Source organism: Anomaloglossus baeobatrachus, chromosome 12 (assembly GCF_048569485.1).
Source record: "Anomaloglossus baeobatrachus isolate aAnoBae1 chromosome 12, aAnoBae1.hap1, whole genome shotgun sequence".
Taxonomy (NCBI): Eukaryota; Metazoa; Chordata; class Amphibia; order Anura; family Aromobatidae; genus Anomaloglossus; species Anomaloglossus baeobatrachus.
The window spans coordinates 104,601,477-104,618,504 of record NC_134364.1 but is presented as its reverse complement, the minus strand read 5'-3'; the positions used below and the strand labels follow the sequence as shown (position 1 = coordinate 104,618,504).

The 17,028-nt window shown below is 49.5% G+C and overlaps 1 protein-coding gene across 8 annotated transcripts in view; it reads left to right on the top strand.

The window, feature by feature from the left end:
* The first annotated feature begins 1,687 nt into the window (after positions 1-1,687).
* Positions 1,688-17,028, top strand: part of CADM3 (cell adhesion molecule 3) — a 379,565-nt gene continuing 364,224 nt past the window's right edge. For 3 of the 8 annotated variants that reach the window (XM_075330342.1, XM_075330341.1, XM_075330339.1), the window contains exon 1: positions 7,293-7,837. In XM_075330342.1, coding sequence (XP_075186457.1) covers positions 7,759-7,837 — 79 coding nt within the window. In that variant the 5' untranslated portion in view covers positions 7,293-7,758. Of the gene's footprint in view, positions 1,795-7,291; positions 7,838-17,028 lie in introns of those variants that run through there. The other 5 variants (XM_075330345.1, XM_075330344.1, XM_075330340.1 and 2 more) reach the window with 4 other exon arrangements.

Below are 17,028 nucleotides of genomic sequence, written 5' to 3'. Positions count from 1 at the left end.
ATCCTCTCTCTCTCTTTTGGTCTATCATCCTTCTTTCCATCCTCTCTCTCTCTTTTGGTCTATCATCCTTCTGTTCATCCTCTCTCTCTCTTTTGGTCTATCATCCTTCTGTTCATCCTCTCTCTCTCTTTTGGTCTATCATCCTTCTTTCCATCCTCTCTCTCTCTTTTGGTCTATCATCCTTCTGTTCATCCTCTCTCTCTCTTTTGGTCTATCATCCTTCTTTCCATCCTCTCTCTCTCTTTTGGTCTATCATCCTTCTGTTCATCCTCTCTCTCTCTTTTGGTCTATCATCCTTCTGTCCATCCTCTCTCTCTCTTTTGGTCTATCATCCTTCTGTTCATCCTCTCTCTCTCTTTTGGTCTATCATCCTTCTGTTCATCCTCTCTCTCTCTTTTGGTCTATCATCCTTCTGTCCATCCTCTCTCTCTCTTTTGGTCTATCATCCTTCTTTCCATCCTCTCTCTCTCTTTTGGTCTATCATCCTTCTGTCCATCCTCTCTCTCTCTTTTGGTGTATCATCCTTCTGTTCATCCTCTCTCTCTCTTTTGGTCTATCATCCTTCTGTCCATCCTCTCTCTCTCTTTTGGTCTATCATCCTTCTTTCCATCCTCTCTCTCTCTTTTGGTGTATCATCCTTCTGTCCATCCTCTCTCTCTCTTTTGGTCTATCATCCTTCTGTTCATCCTCCCTCTCTCTTTTGGTCTATCATCCTTCTTTCCATCCTCTCTCTCTCTTTTGGTCTATCATCCTTCTGTTCATCCTCTCTCTCTCTTTTGGTCTATCATCCTTCTGTCCATCCTCTCTCTCTCTTTTGGTCTATCATCCTTCTGTTCATCCTCTCTCTCTCTTTTGGTCTATCATCCTTCTGTTCATCCTCTCTCTCTCTTTTGGTCTATCATCCTTCTGTCCATCCTCTCTCTCTCTTTTGGTCTATCATCCTTCTTTCCATCCTCTCTCTCTCTTTTGGTCTATCATCCTTCTGTCCATCCTCTCTCTCTCTTTTGGTGTATCATCCTTCTGTTCATCCTCTCTCTCTCTTTTGGTCTATCATCCTTCTGTCCATCCTCTCTCTCTCTTTTGGTCTATCATCCTTCTTTCCATCCTCTCTCTCTCTTTTGGTGTATCATCCTTCTGTCCATCCTCTCTCTCTCTTTTGGTCTATCATCCTTCTGTCCATCCTCTCTCTCTCTTTTGGTCTATCATCCTTCTGTCCATCCTCTCTCTCGCTTTTGGTGTATCATCCTTCTGTCCATCCTCTCTCTCTCTTTTGGTCTATCATCCTTCTGTCCATCCTCTCTCTCTCTTTTGGTCTATCATCCTTCTGTCCATCCTCTCTCTCTCTTTTGGTGTATCATCCTTCTGTCCATCCTCTCTCTCTCTTTTGGTCTATCATCCTTCTTTCCATCCTCTCTCTCTCTTTTGGTCCATCATGCTTCTGTCCATCCTCTCTCTCTCTTTTGGTGTATCATCCTTCTGTCCATCCTCTCTCTCTCTTTTGGTCTATCATCCTTCTGTCCATCCTCTCTCTCTCTTTTGGTCTATCATCCTTCTGTCCATCCTCTCTCTCTCTTTTGGTCTATCATCCTTCTGTCCATCCTCTCTCTCTCTTTTGGTGTATCATCCTTCTGTCCATCCTCTATCTCTCTCGCTGTAGATGAGCAGAGCCGTGTGCCCGCACACACAGGCGGCCATGGCTTCCTCCTGTCCCGGGGCTGTGGCCGGTCACACGCTGCTCCGGAGCGGCCGCACGTACAGTTGAACAGTCCGTAGCAGGCGGAAATGCAGGAGGCGGTGAGTGGCGGCCACAGGGGCCCTGTGCACACTACTCCCCGGTGCCCCGTTATCTCCCCTGGGTCCCGTTATCTCCCCTGGGTCCCGTTATCTCCCCTGGGCCCCGTTATCTCCCCTGGGTCCCGTTATCTCCCCTGGGCCCCGTTATCTCCCCTGGGCCCCGTTATCTCCCCTGGGCCCCGTTATCTCCCCTGGGTCCCGTTATCTCCCCTGGGTCCCGTTATCTCCCCTGGGCCCCGTTATCTCCCCTGGGCCCCGTTATCTCCCCGGTGCCGCCCCCGGGCACTGCCGTCTCCTCACACTATCCCGGGCTGTGCTGTCAGTGACCAATCAAAGCCCGGCTCTCATTCTCCTAACTGTCCTGGGACTGATACAACCCGGGCTCTTATTGGTTGCTATGGGCAACGGCTGACACCGTTCATAATGTCTTCGCCTAGGTACAGCCATGTGACGCATCGCAGCCAATCATGATGCACCTGTGTGATAATGTACAGGGCTCCGCTGTCTGTGGTAATAAATAATGGTATCATGTAAGTGCGAGCTGTGCACTATGAGAATCTGCCGCAGCTGAGAGGTTCTTTAGCAGCTGAGAGGTACTATGAGGTTCTGCAGCAGCTACGGGGTGTACTATGAGGTTCTGCAGCAGCTGTGGTGTACTATGAGGTTCTGCAGCAGCTACGGGGTGTACTATGAGGTTCTGCAGCAGCTGTGGTGTACTATGAGGTTCTGCAGCAGCTACGGGGTGTACTATGAGGTTCTTCAGCAGCTGAGAGGTACTATGAGGTTCTGCAGCAGCTACGGGGTGTACTATGAGCTTCTGCAGCAGCTGTGGTGTACTATGAGGTTCTGCAGCAGCTACGGAGTGTATTATGAGGTTCTGCAGCAGCTGAGGAGTGTATTATGAGGTTCTGCAGCAGCTGTGTGGTATGCTATGAGGTTCTGCAGCAGCTGTGTGGTATACTATGAGGTTCTGCAGCAGCTGAGAGGTAGTGTGAGGTTCTGCAGCAGCTGAGGAGTGTATTATGAGGTTCTGCAGCAGCTGAGGAGTGTACTATGAAGTTCTGCAGAAGCTGTATGGTATACTATGAGGTTCTGCAGCAGCTACGGGTGTACTATGAGGTTTTGCAGCAGCTGAGGAGTGTATTATGAGGTTCTGCAGCAGCTGAGGAGTGTATTATGAGGTTCTGCAGCAGCTGAGAAGTGTACTATGAGGTTCTGCAGCATCTGTGTGGTATACTATGAGGTTCTGCAACAGCTGTGTGTTATACTATGAGGTTCTGCAGCAGCTACGGAGTGTATTATGAGGTTCTGCAGCAGCTGAGGAGTGTATTATGAGGTTCTGCAGCAGCTGTGGTGTACTATGAGGTTTTGCAGCAGCTGAGGAGTGTATTATGAGGTTCTGCAGCAGCTGAGGAGTGTATTATGAGGTTCTGCAGCAGCTGAGAAGTGTACTATGAGGTTCTGCAGCATCTGTGTGGTATACTATGAGGTTCTGCAACAGCTGTGTGTTATACTATGAGGTTCTGCAGCAGCTGAGAGGTACTGTGAGGTTCTGCAGCAGCTGAGGAGTGTATTATGAGGTTCTGCAGCAGCTGAGGAGTGTACTATGAGGTTCTGCAGCAGCTGTGTGGTATACTATGAGGTTCTGCAACAGCTGTGTGTTATACTATGAGGTTCTGCAGCAGCTGAGAGGTACTGTGAGGTTCTGCAGCAGCTGAGGAGTGTACTATGAGGTTCTGCAGCAGCTGTGTGGTATACTATGAGGTTCTGCAACAGCTGTGTGTTATACTATGAGGTTCTGCAGCAGCTGAGAGGTACTGTGAGGTTCTGCAGCAGCTGAGGAGTGTACTATGAGGTTCTACAGCCTCTGTGATGTATTATTAGTATTATTATAGCACCATTTATTCCATGGCACTTTACTTGTGAAATGAAGAGGTTCTGCAGCAGCTGTGCTGTACTATGAAGATCTGCACCTCTGTACAAGTCTCCCCCCTCTGCACCCTCCATAGTGAGACCCCAGCCCAGAGTGTACGGGCGGAGCAGAGTAACATAATAGAAGAGGCTGCGCTCCGCCCTGGATGTGGGACACTGCACAGCATCCACACGTCTGCCGGAGAACCGGAATCTTCATGATCACATGCCGGAGTACAGGAGCGTGTCACCCCTGCATACACTGTACACCTCCACATGATGGCTGATACCTCCCCGTGTACTGTATATACATCCGCCCTGCAGGGAGTACACATGTGCACACCGTGTGATGCCAACACAGTGCTCCCTGCACCCCCTCCTGAAATCCCCTCCCTGCACAGCACCACCCTCCCTGCACAGCACCACCTTCCCTGCACCCCCTCCCTGCACAACACCCCTCTCCCTGCACCCCCTCCTGAAATCTCCTCCCCACACAGCACCCCCTCCCTGCACAGCACCCCCCTCCCTGCACAGCACCACCTTCCCTGCACCCCCCTCCCTGCACAACACCCCTCTCCCTGCACCCCCTCCTGAAATCCCCTCCCCACACAGCACCCCCTCCCTGCACAGCACCACCCTCCCTGCACCCCCCTCCCTGCACAACACCCCTCTCCCTGCACCCCCTCCTGAAATCTCCTCCCCACACAGCACCCCCTCCCTGCACAACACCCCTCTCCCTGCACAACACCCCTCTCCCTGCACCCCCTCCTGAAATCCCCTCCCTGCACAGCACCACCCTCCCTGCACAGCACCACCTTCCCTGCACCCCCCTCCCTGCACAACACCCCTCTCCCTGCACCCCCTCCTGAAATCTCCTCCCCACACAGCACCCCCTCCCTGCACAACACCCCTCTCCCTGCACAACACCCCTCTCCCTGCACAACACCCCTCTCCCTGCACCCCCTCCTGAAATCCCCTCCCTGCACAGCACCACCCTCCCTGCACAGCACCACCTTCCCTGCACCCCCCTCCCTGCACAACACCCCTCTCCCTGCACCCCCTCCTGAAATCTCCTCCCCACACAGCACCCCCTCCCTGCACAACACCCCTCTCCCTGCACAACACCCCTCTCCCTGCACCCCCTCCTGAAATCCCCTCCCCACACAGCACCCCCTCCCTGCACAGCACCACCCTCCCTGCACCCCCCTCCCTGCACAGCACCCCCCTCCCTGCACAGCACTCCCCCTCCCTGCACAGCACCCCTCTCTGCACAGCACCCACTCCCTGCACAGCACCCCCTCCCTGCACAGCACTCTTCCCTGCACAGCCCCCCCTCCCTGCACAGAACCCCTCTCTGCACAGCACCCCCTCCCTTCACAGCACCCCCTCCCTGCACAGCACCCCCCTCCCTGCACAGCACTCCTCCCTGCACAGCACCCCCTCCCTGCACAGCACCTCTCCCTGCACAGCACCCCCTCTCTGCACAGCACCCCTCCCTGCACAGCACCCCCTCTCTGCACAGCACCCCTCCCTGCACAGCACCCCTCCCTGCACAGCACCCCCCTCCCTGCACAGCACTCCCTCCCTGCACAGCACCCCTCCCTGCACAGCACCCCTCCCTGCACAGCACCCCCTCTCTGCACAGCACCCCTCCCTGCACAGCACTCCCTCCCTGCACAGCACCCCTCCCTGCACAGAACCCCCTCCCTGCACAGCACCCCCTCCCTGCACAGCACCCCTCCCTACACAGCACTCCCTCCCTGCACAGCACCCCTCCCTGCACAGCACCCCCTCCCTGCACAGCACCTCTCCCTGCACAGCACCCTCTTCCTACACAGCACTCCCCTCTCTGCCGCTCCCTCCCTGCACAGCACCCCCCTCTCTGCACATCACCCCTCCCTGCACAGCACCCCTCCCTGCACAGCACCCCCTCCCTGCACAGAACCCCCTCCCTGCACAGCACCCCTCCCTGCACAGCACCCCCTCCCTGCACAACACCCCCTCCCTGCACAGCACCCCTCCCTGCACAGCACCCCCTCCCTGCACAGCACCCCTCCCTGCACAAACCACCTCCCTGCACAGCACCTCTCCCTGCACAGCACCCCCTTCCTGCACAGCACTCCCCTCTCTGCTGCTCCCTCCCTGCACAGCACCCCCCTCTCTGCACAGCATCCCTCACTGCACAGCACCCCCTCCCTGCACAGCACCCCTCCCTGCACAGCACCCCCTCCCTGCACAGCACCTCTCCCTGCACAGCACCCCTCCCTGCACAGCACTCCCCTCTCTGCCGCTCCCTCCCTGCACAGCACCCCCCTCTCTGCACATCACCCCTCTCTGCACAGCACCCCCTCCCTGCACAGCACCCCCTCCCTGCACAGCACCCCTCCCTGCACAGCACCCCCTCTCTGCACAGCACCTCTCCCTGTACAGCACCCCTCCCTGCACAGCACCTCTCCCTGCACAGCACCCCTCCCTGCACAGCACCCCTCCCTGCACAGCACCTCTCCCTGCACAGCACCCCTCCCTGCACAGCACCTCTCTCTGCACAGCACCCCTCCCTGCACAGCACCTCTCCCTGCACAGCACCCCTCCCTGCACAGCACCTCTCCCTGCACAACACCCCCTCCCTGCACAGCACCTCTCCCTGAACAGCACCCCTCCCTGCACAGCACCCCTCCCTGCACAGCACCCCCTCTCTGCACAGCACCCCCTCTCTGCACAGCACCCCCTCCCTGCACAGCACCCCTCCCTGCACAGCACCCCTCCCTGCACAGCACCTATCCCTGCACAGCACCTCTCCCTGCACAGCACCCCTCCCTGCACAGCACCCCCTCTCTGCACAGCACCCCCTCCCTGCACAGCACCCCTCCCTGCACAGCACCTCTCCCTGCACAGCACCTCTCCCTGCACAGCACCCCCTCTCTGCACAGCACCCCCTCCCTGCACAGCACCCCTCCCTGCACAGCACCTCTCCCTGCACAGCACCCCTCCCTGCACAGCACCCCTCCCTGCACAGCACCCCCTCCCTGCACAGCACCCCTCCCTGCACAGCACCCCCTCTCTGCACAGCACCCCCTCCCTGCACAGCACCCCCTCCCTGCACAGCACCCCCTCCCTGCACAGCACCTCTCCCTGCACAGCACCCCCTCTCTGCACAGCACCCCCTCCCTGCACAGCACCCCCTCTCTGCACAGCACCCCCTCCCTGCACAGCACCCCTCCCTGCACAGCACCTCTCCCTGCACAGCACCCCCTCTCTGCACAGCACCCCCTCCCTGCACAGCACCCCCTCCCTGCACAGCACCCCTCCCTGCACAGCACCTCTCCCTGCACAGCACCCCTCCCTGCACAGCACCCCCTCTCTGCACAGCACCCCCTCTCTGCACAGCACCCCCTCCCTGCACAGCACCCCCTCCCTGCACAGCACCTCTCCCTGCACAGCACCCCCTCTCTGCACAGCAGCCCCTCCCTGCACAGCACCCCCTCCCTGCACAGCACCCCCTCCCTGCACAGCACCCCTCCCTGCACAGCACTCCCCTCTCTGCCGCTCCCTCCCTCACATCTCAGGGGATGAGAGCAGAAGGCACCACAATTCCCCATACAGAGGGGAGAGGGAGGCAGGCTGGCGGTGGTGGCTGCTCTGTAGCTGTGGGCAGCTGCACACAATCCCAGGCATTTGCAGCGTCTGCATCCTGTGCATCCTCTCCCCGCCGCCGCCTCTCTTGGTCCAGTCCTGGTACCCTATTTAATTCCCTCTCCTGCTGCATCATATGTAGCCTGACTCCAGCTCAGCTCCTGATCGGGGAGAGCCCCTCTCCCTGCGCATCCAGCACCCCTGGGATTATTTACACTTCGCTTTTGTGATTTTTTCCTTTTTATTTTTTCCTCCCCGTATCACACAGTGTTGTATCTTCTGAGAATCTGGCCGATCCTCACCTCCTGATCTGTCCCCCCTGGCGCGGACCAAGGCGCGGACCCGAGACACGGAGCACGGACAAGGATCTTACCGAGGAGGCTTTTCTTTTTTTTTTTTTTTTTTCTGGGGGGCCACAATATGACCGTCATGTACCTCGCAGCCATCCTGCTCCTGACCCTGGCCGGATTCACCGGGGCCAACGTGTCCGAATATGACCGTAAGTACCCCCTATTAATAACAGCCGGGAGCCTGCCGGGGTCCCGGGACCCCCCTGTGGTCTAATATCTGCGGATCGTTATGTGGCCACCATATGGCTAGTGAATCTCTGTACCATGTATATGTATATATGTTCATGTGTGTGTACGTGTATTTATAGGGATGTTTACATCCTGCCTCCTTATATATATACATATATATATATTTTTATATATATATATATATATATATATATATATATATATACCGTGTATGTATATATATATATATATATATATACATATATATATATTTATTTATTTATCATATATATATATATATATATATATATATATATAAATAAAGGATGGGATATAAACATCCCTATAAATATATATATATATATATATATATATATATTCTATAAAGATATACATTCTACGAAGAACCTATTTATGCTGTAGTGCTGTATTAATCAACATCTACATATTTATTTATGTATTTATTTATAGGGATGTTTATGTTCTATATAACAATTGCTTTCTATATCAATACACACATATATATTTATATATATATATATATATATCATATTAATCAACATCTACATATATATATGTAAGCATTTATAGGGATGTTTACATCCTGTCTTCTGGATAGTTTTATGCTTCCTATACCACTGTGAGTAGGTATATACATACATGCAGTGGTAGTGAAGTCAAAAGGCCAGATTGTGTGTGTATATATATATATATATATATATATATCTACAATCTGGCCTGATGTTTTATATATATATATATATATATATATATTTATATATATATATATATCTCTGTAGTGTATATATACACACAATATATATCGGTATATACAGTATAAACTGCATGTATCTTGCCATGACACCTATAAATGTATATACGGTACATACAATTTTATTTCTCCATATATGTATGTGTATATATATATATATAGTATATACACATATATAGCACTCACACTATATGTCTATGTATACATATTTTTGTCTACGTCTTGGCGTTCCTCAGATGAGGAGTGGAGCCTCATCCTCGGTGGTTAGGGGGTTAGGGTTACCCTCCGCCGGAGGTTGGCTCCCCGCATTAACCCCCACAATGCTGGATGAGAATATACTGGTCGGATATTATTGCAGGCACTGTTTGGGTGAAGGAGGGTGGCGGTAGCGCAGAGGACCTCCTAACGTATGCAAACACACCCTCTTCTGGTATATCGAACAAATTGCCACCTGCTCTTTTACGGGCCGTGGTTGCGGAAAGACAATAAATCCTGCGATCAGTCTGATCCCAAGAGCTAGCACTCTATTACCTTACCCCCTCAGCATTTGTTTTTTTATTTTTACCCGTTTGCTCTTAATCTTCGCCATCTGCATGATTTAACCCTTGCCGAGCGGCGTCCAAGGACGGAAGCCGAAGGGACGCGGGGGTGCACATATTTTTGCAGCGGACGTAGAAAACATTCCAAATGCTCCACACGGGACACGTGCCAGGATAATTAGCGGGGCAGATTAACAGAAACTCTTTTGTCACGTTCCCTTTCCGTGCCGGGGGTTGTGTTCCTTAATGCCACATTCCTTTTTACGGGGCTTTGTGAATGTCCCTCTTTTTTCCCCTGTGTGGTTAATAGGGTCACATTGTTTGGTTTGTACGGCGGAGAACGCACACAATCACAGAAATAGGATTTCCTGTAAAAAACTCATTATCAGCAAGTAAATAAAGAGGGGAGCGCGTGCGAAAAGACCCTTAACCCTTAATCTGCCCATCTGCCACATATAGGGTCGAAAGCATGACCGTGAATTAGAGTGCAAGCTCTTGGGATTGGAAGTGGCCAACGCTCACACACCGTGCTTAATAATACGTCCTATATTACGCAAGGTATGGAGCTGCGTTACGTGCAGGTAATTTAGATCTCGCCGTCTCTCATTTTTTTCCCATTCTCCTCTGGAGAAGTGATGGAAGATACAGAGGCGGTTGTCACCGGAGGCTGATATGGCTTGTGGTTTATCGAGGCGGGTAATGAAAGATTTGTAATTGCTGTTTTATAGATAAGTAAGGACAACCTCCACCCCATCCTTGGGTTGAGATGTCCATGGTCTCGGGAGCGTGAGGTCCTCTCCAGTGTCCTATTGGGATTTTTTACATTACCCATGCTGGAGAGATTATGGGGGTCTGGTGGGATTCGTTAAGATGGTAACAACAATAGAAAATGCCCTAGCTCTTGTAAGTGTGACATAGACCTGTCAAATATGCCAGTCACCCACTCGTCCGGTAACTTTCCACCTTGGCAGTGGATGTGGTTAACGCCCCACCTCTCCATTATCGTACGCCTGTCTGGTTCTCACTGAACCCTGAGAGAGAGATCTCTCCCAAGTTACGGGAACTATTGTGATACACAATTGACTGCAGCCTTGAAATTCCCATTTCGACTCGTCACCCTTCAGTAGACGGGCCCAAACTGACAGCTCAGCGATCAGAGCCCAAAGAGAGGAGCAACAAGGGTCTTCTCGAATGGCTGTTGCTTGCTTCACGAGGTCATGGACCTCTGTAGAGATACTGGTGTCCCTTATCAATATCGGCATATTATCTACTTTGGGTTCATCCACAGGAGCTCCACAGACCCATCTCCAGTAGAAGAGTTGTCTTCCAGACTTTCTTCTTCACGAAATATGGATTTCTACTGTTTAAAAGGCCACTGTAGATGAGTGTAAATAGTAGATATCAAATGGAGTCCATCTTCTGCGAGAAGAAGAAAGTCTGGAAGACAAGTCTACTGATGGGAAAGGCCCATGGCTCTCCAGGATGATCTATGGACATATCCAAAGTAGGAAAAAGCAGCATCACGGCAAATATGGATGACAAGATCGTCTGTGGATTGTCATGGTTTTCTGTTTCCTGCTCCACGATAACAAGATCCTGAAAATCTCATGATCACCTACTGAGAGGCTCTCAATGAGAGGGAATATGCAACACAGCAAATATGGATGACATAATCACTTTTTGATTGTTGTGGTTTTCTGTTTCCTGTTCCTCAATCCCCAAAACGTAGTGACAGGTTCTTCACAAGAGTCAGAAGAAAGCCTGGAAGACAGCTCTACTGATGGGAAAGTTCCTCAGCTCTCCATGGTGATCTATAAACATATTAAAAGTGGAGCAGCATCACTGCTATAGGGATGACGTGATCACCCTTTGAATGTCGTTGTTTTCTGTTCTTCCCCCAAAGCTAAACCTACTGGGAGGTTCACCACAAGGGTCAGAAGAAAGCCTGGAAGACATTGTAGCATCCTGTTTCCTGTTCCATGATCACAAGACCCTGAAAATCTAATGATCACCTACTGAGAGCTTCTCCACGAGTGGGAATAAAATTCAACAAGCCTTTAAAATACCATCAAAACATTTAGGAAATGCTAAACAGTAGATGACAATTATGGTCCATATTCCATATGTATGGTGGACGTAGAGGTCCCAGAGAAAGTCTCAAAGGAAGTTCTACTGATGGGACAAGTCCACAGGTCTCCATGATGATTAGAAATATTGACATGATCGCCCCATTATTTCTGTGGTCTACTGTTACCTGTTCCTCAATTAGCACGACCTACTGAGAGGTTCTCCACAAGAGGAAGAAGAAAGCCTGTAAGATAAGTCTACCAACAAGTCCACAGCTCTCCATGATGATCAATGGAGATATCCAAAGTAGGAAAGAGCTGCTTCACAGAAATATGGACGTCATGATTGCCCTTTGATTGTCATGGATTTAATCACAAGAACCTAACGTCTCACGATCACCTATGGAGAAGTTCTCTACAAGTAGGTAATCAAATTTGACAACCCTTTAAAATACCATCAAATGCTTCCTTAGATGAGTGAAGGTATTCTTAAAGGATTCTTAAAGGATTGTTGAATATTAGCCTCCACTTCTCAGTAGGTCGGACTGATTCGGAAATACGAAACCAAAACAATCAAAGGTTTGTCATCTATACTTCTGTGAGGCAGCTCTCTCCTACTTTGGATATGTCCACAGATTACCATGGACATCTACCAACCTATCCCAGCAGTAGTGTTGTCTTTCAAACTGTCTCTGGTCCATCTACTGTACCTCCACCGTACTTACAGAATACGGACCATATTCTGGGTCACCACACTCATCTAAAGAGACATTTGATGGTATTTTAAACGGTTGTCAAATAAGTAATTTATGGAGAACCTCCCAGTAGCTTATGTGATGTTAGGCTCTTGCGATTGAGGGAGCAGGAAATCACGACAACCAAATGGTGATCATGTCACCAAATATAGCGATGATGGCACTCTCCTACTTTGGATATGTTCATAAATGATCATGGAGAATGGTGTTCCATCACTCAAGCTGTTTGTAGACTTTCTCTGATACTTCTACCTTTGCTATGCTGATGAAATATGGACCCCGAATGACATCTACTGTTTTTCATTACAACACTCTGATGGTTTTATAAAGGACTTTCTATTTTTTCACCATTTGTGTAGAACCTCTCAAAAGGGGATCATGAAATATCAGGTTCTTATGGCTGGGAAACAGGAAACCACGACAATCATTGGCGATAATATCCAATGTTAACATCAGATATCGTTGGGATGCAGCCGTTTCTTACTTTACATATGTTCATAAATCATGAAGAGCAGAAGACCTTTTCCATCAGTAGAGTTGTCCATCAGAAGAGAATATGGGCCTATCTCTTTAATAGAGTTGGTTTTCAAGAATTTCTAGGAACAAAAAAGTATCAGGAGGGTTTGGGAATAAAGGGGGCTTTACACTCAACGACATCACTAACGAGATGTCATTGGGGGTTACGGAATTCGTGACGCACATCCGGCCTCATTAGCGACGTCGTTGCGTGTGACACTTACGAACGACCGCTAATGATGCAAAATACTCACCAAATCGTTGATTGTTGACACGCTGTCCATTTCCCAAATATCGTTCCTCGTTCTGGACGCAGGTTGTTCGTCGTTTCTGAAGCAGCACACATCGCTACGTGTGACACCCCGGGATCGACGAACAACACCGTACCTGCGTTCTCCGGTAATGAGGTGGGAGTGACGTTCATGCGGCTGCTCGCTGCTAATCTGCTTCTATTGGTGGCCCGCTGTATGACGTCGCTATGATGCCGCACAAACCGGCCCCCCTTAAAAAAGAGCTTGTTCACCGGCCACAGCGATGTCGTTAGGAAGGCAAGTATGTGTGATGGGTATAAGCGATATTGTGCACCACGGGCAGCGATTTGCCCGTGATGCACAAACGACGGGGGCGGGTGCGATCGCTAGCGATATCTCTAGCGATGTCGCAGCGTGTAAAGCGCCCTTTAGTCCCAGTCAATAATTGATGTACTACGTATATAGAGCAATCTTCCCTGGTCTAGGCTTCACTCATTGCTGGCTTAGTCAAGTCCACAACTTCTCCTAATAACGAGAAAACACCGTGCGGTTCACAATAGTGAAGGATCTCACGTGCACAGTATTTATTACACTCACAAAAGATTCATTATAATCTGCTTTGGACGCTTTGGTTCACTGCCCATCTCAAGTTTCGCCAGATTGCTTTGTCAGGGGTATGTCTTTAATATAATTTGCTGAGACATTTTGGTGTGTGAATTTTATTAATCTAGTGTGATTATGCTACTTCTACCTCCACCATGCTTATGGACTATAAATTTTACTGTTTAGCTTTACAGTTGTCGAATTTTAATCTTGAGATACCTTTGATTGTGGAACTTCAAAACCACAGCAATAAATATGTGATCTTCCACTGTTGACATTGACTATCATTGACTTTGGATCACACAGATGTGGCAAGAACTAAATATTTGTTCTACCCTACCAAACCTTCGTAAAATGTCTATGCTTCTTATGTAGCTTGTCTACCCATGAACTCTGTATTGTAGTAACCACCATAGCGCAAAAAGAAAGTTCCTTTGTCCAAGGACCATTTGTTCGGCACTCGCAAAATATGATGTGTCAGGTTTTACCGCTGGATATGGAAGGTAAATAGTGTATGTGCTATGAGGCCTATACTCATAGTTGAGGCCTGATTGTAATTTTGGTTATCACTATGTATACAAATGTATAATTTATTAACTAATTTGTAAACCTGTGGCACATCGTAGAGGGGGAGAATTTCAGGGAGGGCGCCAAATTTTATGGGGATCCAAAATCCTTCCTTTAGGCCTTAGGGTTAGTATTGGTGGTAGGGCTAGGGTTAGAATTGAGGCAAAGCTTAGAGCCAGGGTTAGGCTCCATAAAAAATACCAAAACATTTTAACAGTGTATATACAGTGCAGACCAAAAGTTTGGACACACCTTCTCATTCAATGAGTTTTCTTTATATTCATGACTGAAAATTGTAGATTCACATTGAAGTCATCAAAACTATGAATTATCACATGTGGAATGAAATACTTAAAAAAGTGTGGAACAACTGAAAATATGTCTTATATTCTAGGTTCTTCAAAGTAGCCACCTTTTGCTTTCATTACTGCTTTGCACACTCTTGGCATTCTCTTGATGAGCTTCAAGAAGTAGTCACCGGAAATGGTTTTCCAACAGTCTTGAAGGAGTTCCCAGAGATGCTTTGCACTTGTTGGCCCTTTTGCCTTCACTCTGCGGTCCAGCTCACCCCAAACCATCTCGATTGGGTTCAGGTCTGGTGACGGTGGAGGCCAGGTCATCTGACGTAGCACCCCATCACTCTCCTTCTTAGTCACATAGCCCTTACACAGCCTGGAGGTGTGTTTGGGGTCATTGGTCTGTTAAAAAATAAATGATGGTCCAACTAAACGCAAACCGGATGGAATAGCACGCCGCTGCAAGATGCTGTGGTAGCCATGCTGGTTCTGTATGCCTTCAATTTTGAATAAAGCCCCAACAGTGTCACCAGCAAAGCACCCCCACACCATCACACCTCCTCCTCCATGCTTCACGGTGGGAACCAGCCATGTGGAGTCCATCCATTCACCTTTTCTACAAAGACACGGTGGTTGGATCCAAAGATCTCAAATTTGGACTCATCAGACCAAAGCACAGATTTCCACTGGTCTAATGTCCATTCCTTGTGTTCTTTAGCCCAAACAAGTCTCTTCTGCTTGTTGCCTGTCCTTAGCAGTGGTTTCCTAGCAGCTATTTTACCATGAAGGCCTGCTGCACAAAGTTCCCTCTTAACAGTTGTTCTAGAGATGAGAAGGTGTGTCCAAACTTTTGGTCTGTACTGTGTTTTTATATATAATATATTCTTTTACATTTTATGTTCGATTTCAGCAGCAAAAAAACTATAGGACCTGCATCAATATTTTCTTAAAATACAATACATGTGCTTGGTTCAATATTGGACTTAACCCATTCTACCTTAGGAGGTAACAGTACATCTTTTTACAGGTGCAACTTTATGGAGCTTGCTCAGGAGCTGAGCCCGCTGTATACAAGGCAGGTGCCAGCTGTAGTAAACAGCCAGCACCTGCGACCGGAAGTAACTGTAATCACTACAGTTACTCGTTACCCAATTTAATGATATCTATCACCAATCACAAGGTTCCGACAGTCATAAGCTTACAGTAAGCCCCTGTTGCTGCCATATGTAGCTAGACTTCATACAATATACTGCAGTATTATATCAAAAGTGTCCAACGTTCACTTTTATTTTATTTCTCTGCTCCCCGAATATTCCATTTTTACTTGAATCTGTCATCTAGTTCCAGAGATATTGTTACGGGGGGCTGTCTGATAATAACCGAAAGGAGGATCAGACAGTCAGGGTCCACCGTGCAAAGACTTTGCTGCAGACTATGGCAGAGTGCAATACCTCTGTTAACTCACAGAAGGATATAATAAGTAAGTAAAGCAATTCCTCCCTTACTTGGAGGGTGTGTGGAATGATCTCTGTTAATAATCACAGAGACAAAGGCAATGTGTGCGAAATGGCACCTACCTAGGTCCGCTCTTCTAGTGGTGCAAAAGAGACGAACAGCAGCGTAAGCCGCACAAAGCTCCTACCTGCGTTCGCTCCACTAGTGTGCGAGGAGACGAACCACTAGATATGGCACCTGCCTAGGTCCGCTCTTCTAGTGGTGCAAAAGAGACGAACAGCAGCGTAAGCCGCACAAAGCTCCTACCTGCGTTCGCTCCACTAGTGTGCGAGGACACGAACCACTAGATATGGCACCTGCCTAGGTCCGCTCTTCTAGTGGTGCAAAAGAGACGAACAGCAGCATAAGCCGCACAAAGCTCCTACCTCTGTTCGCTCCCCTAGTGTGCGAGGATACGAACAACTGCCAGACGCAGTATAAGGAACGTTACCCTAGCGGCAACGTCCACCTACGAGTAGAATCACAAGGCCCAGCCAGACCATGTGCCTCAGGCACCTGCCTATGTCCGCTCCCCTAAGAGGTAAGGATACGGACAGCAGCCGAAGCTGTAAGGTATAAGAACGCTACCCTGCCGGTAGCGCTCACCTAGCATAGACAGAGGAATGCCTAGAGGAACGTGCACAGAGCGTCTACTCATATGCATGAACCAAGAGGACTGAGCACCATGCGGCGTGTGTCAGGGTCTTATATAGACTCTGTGCCTCATCCAAGATGGAGGACACCAGAGCCAATCCGCTGCCAGAACGACAGGAGTGACGTCATGCTGGCCTATCACCGAGCAAGACGTCACAAGCACATGACCAGCGACCAATCGGCATAGAAGGTGTCAGAGACATGTGACCTCGTGTCAGCGATGATGTCACCCGCACATGTGCAATGGCTCCAAGATTGGACTTAGTCTCCGGCACTCGCACATGTGCAGTAGCAAGAAATCTGGACTTAGTCTCCAGCGCTCGCACATGTGCAGTAGCAAGAAATCTGGACTTAGTCTCCAGCGCTCGCACATGTGCTGTAGCAAGAAATCTGGACTTACTCTCCAGCGCTTGCACATGTGCAGTAGCAAGAAATCTGGACATAGTCTCCAGTGCTCGCAGCAACCGTAACAGATATGGTCATTTTTTTTTGTGTGCCAATTTTTATACTCTTTACTAAAAGAGCATATCTCACAGGATCCTCAGGGGCGTGTCTTATTTTGCTGTGAGACACGCCCCCTAGGAAGCAATTACAAATAAAAAGGCCCATATCTCTGGAACCATATGGCGGATTTAAAAAAATCAAAAACCATATTATTC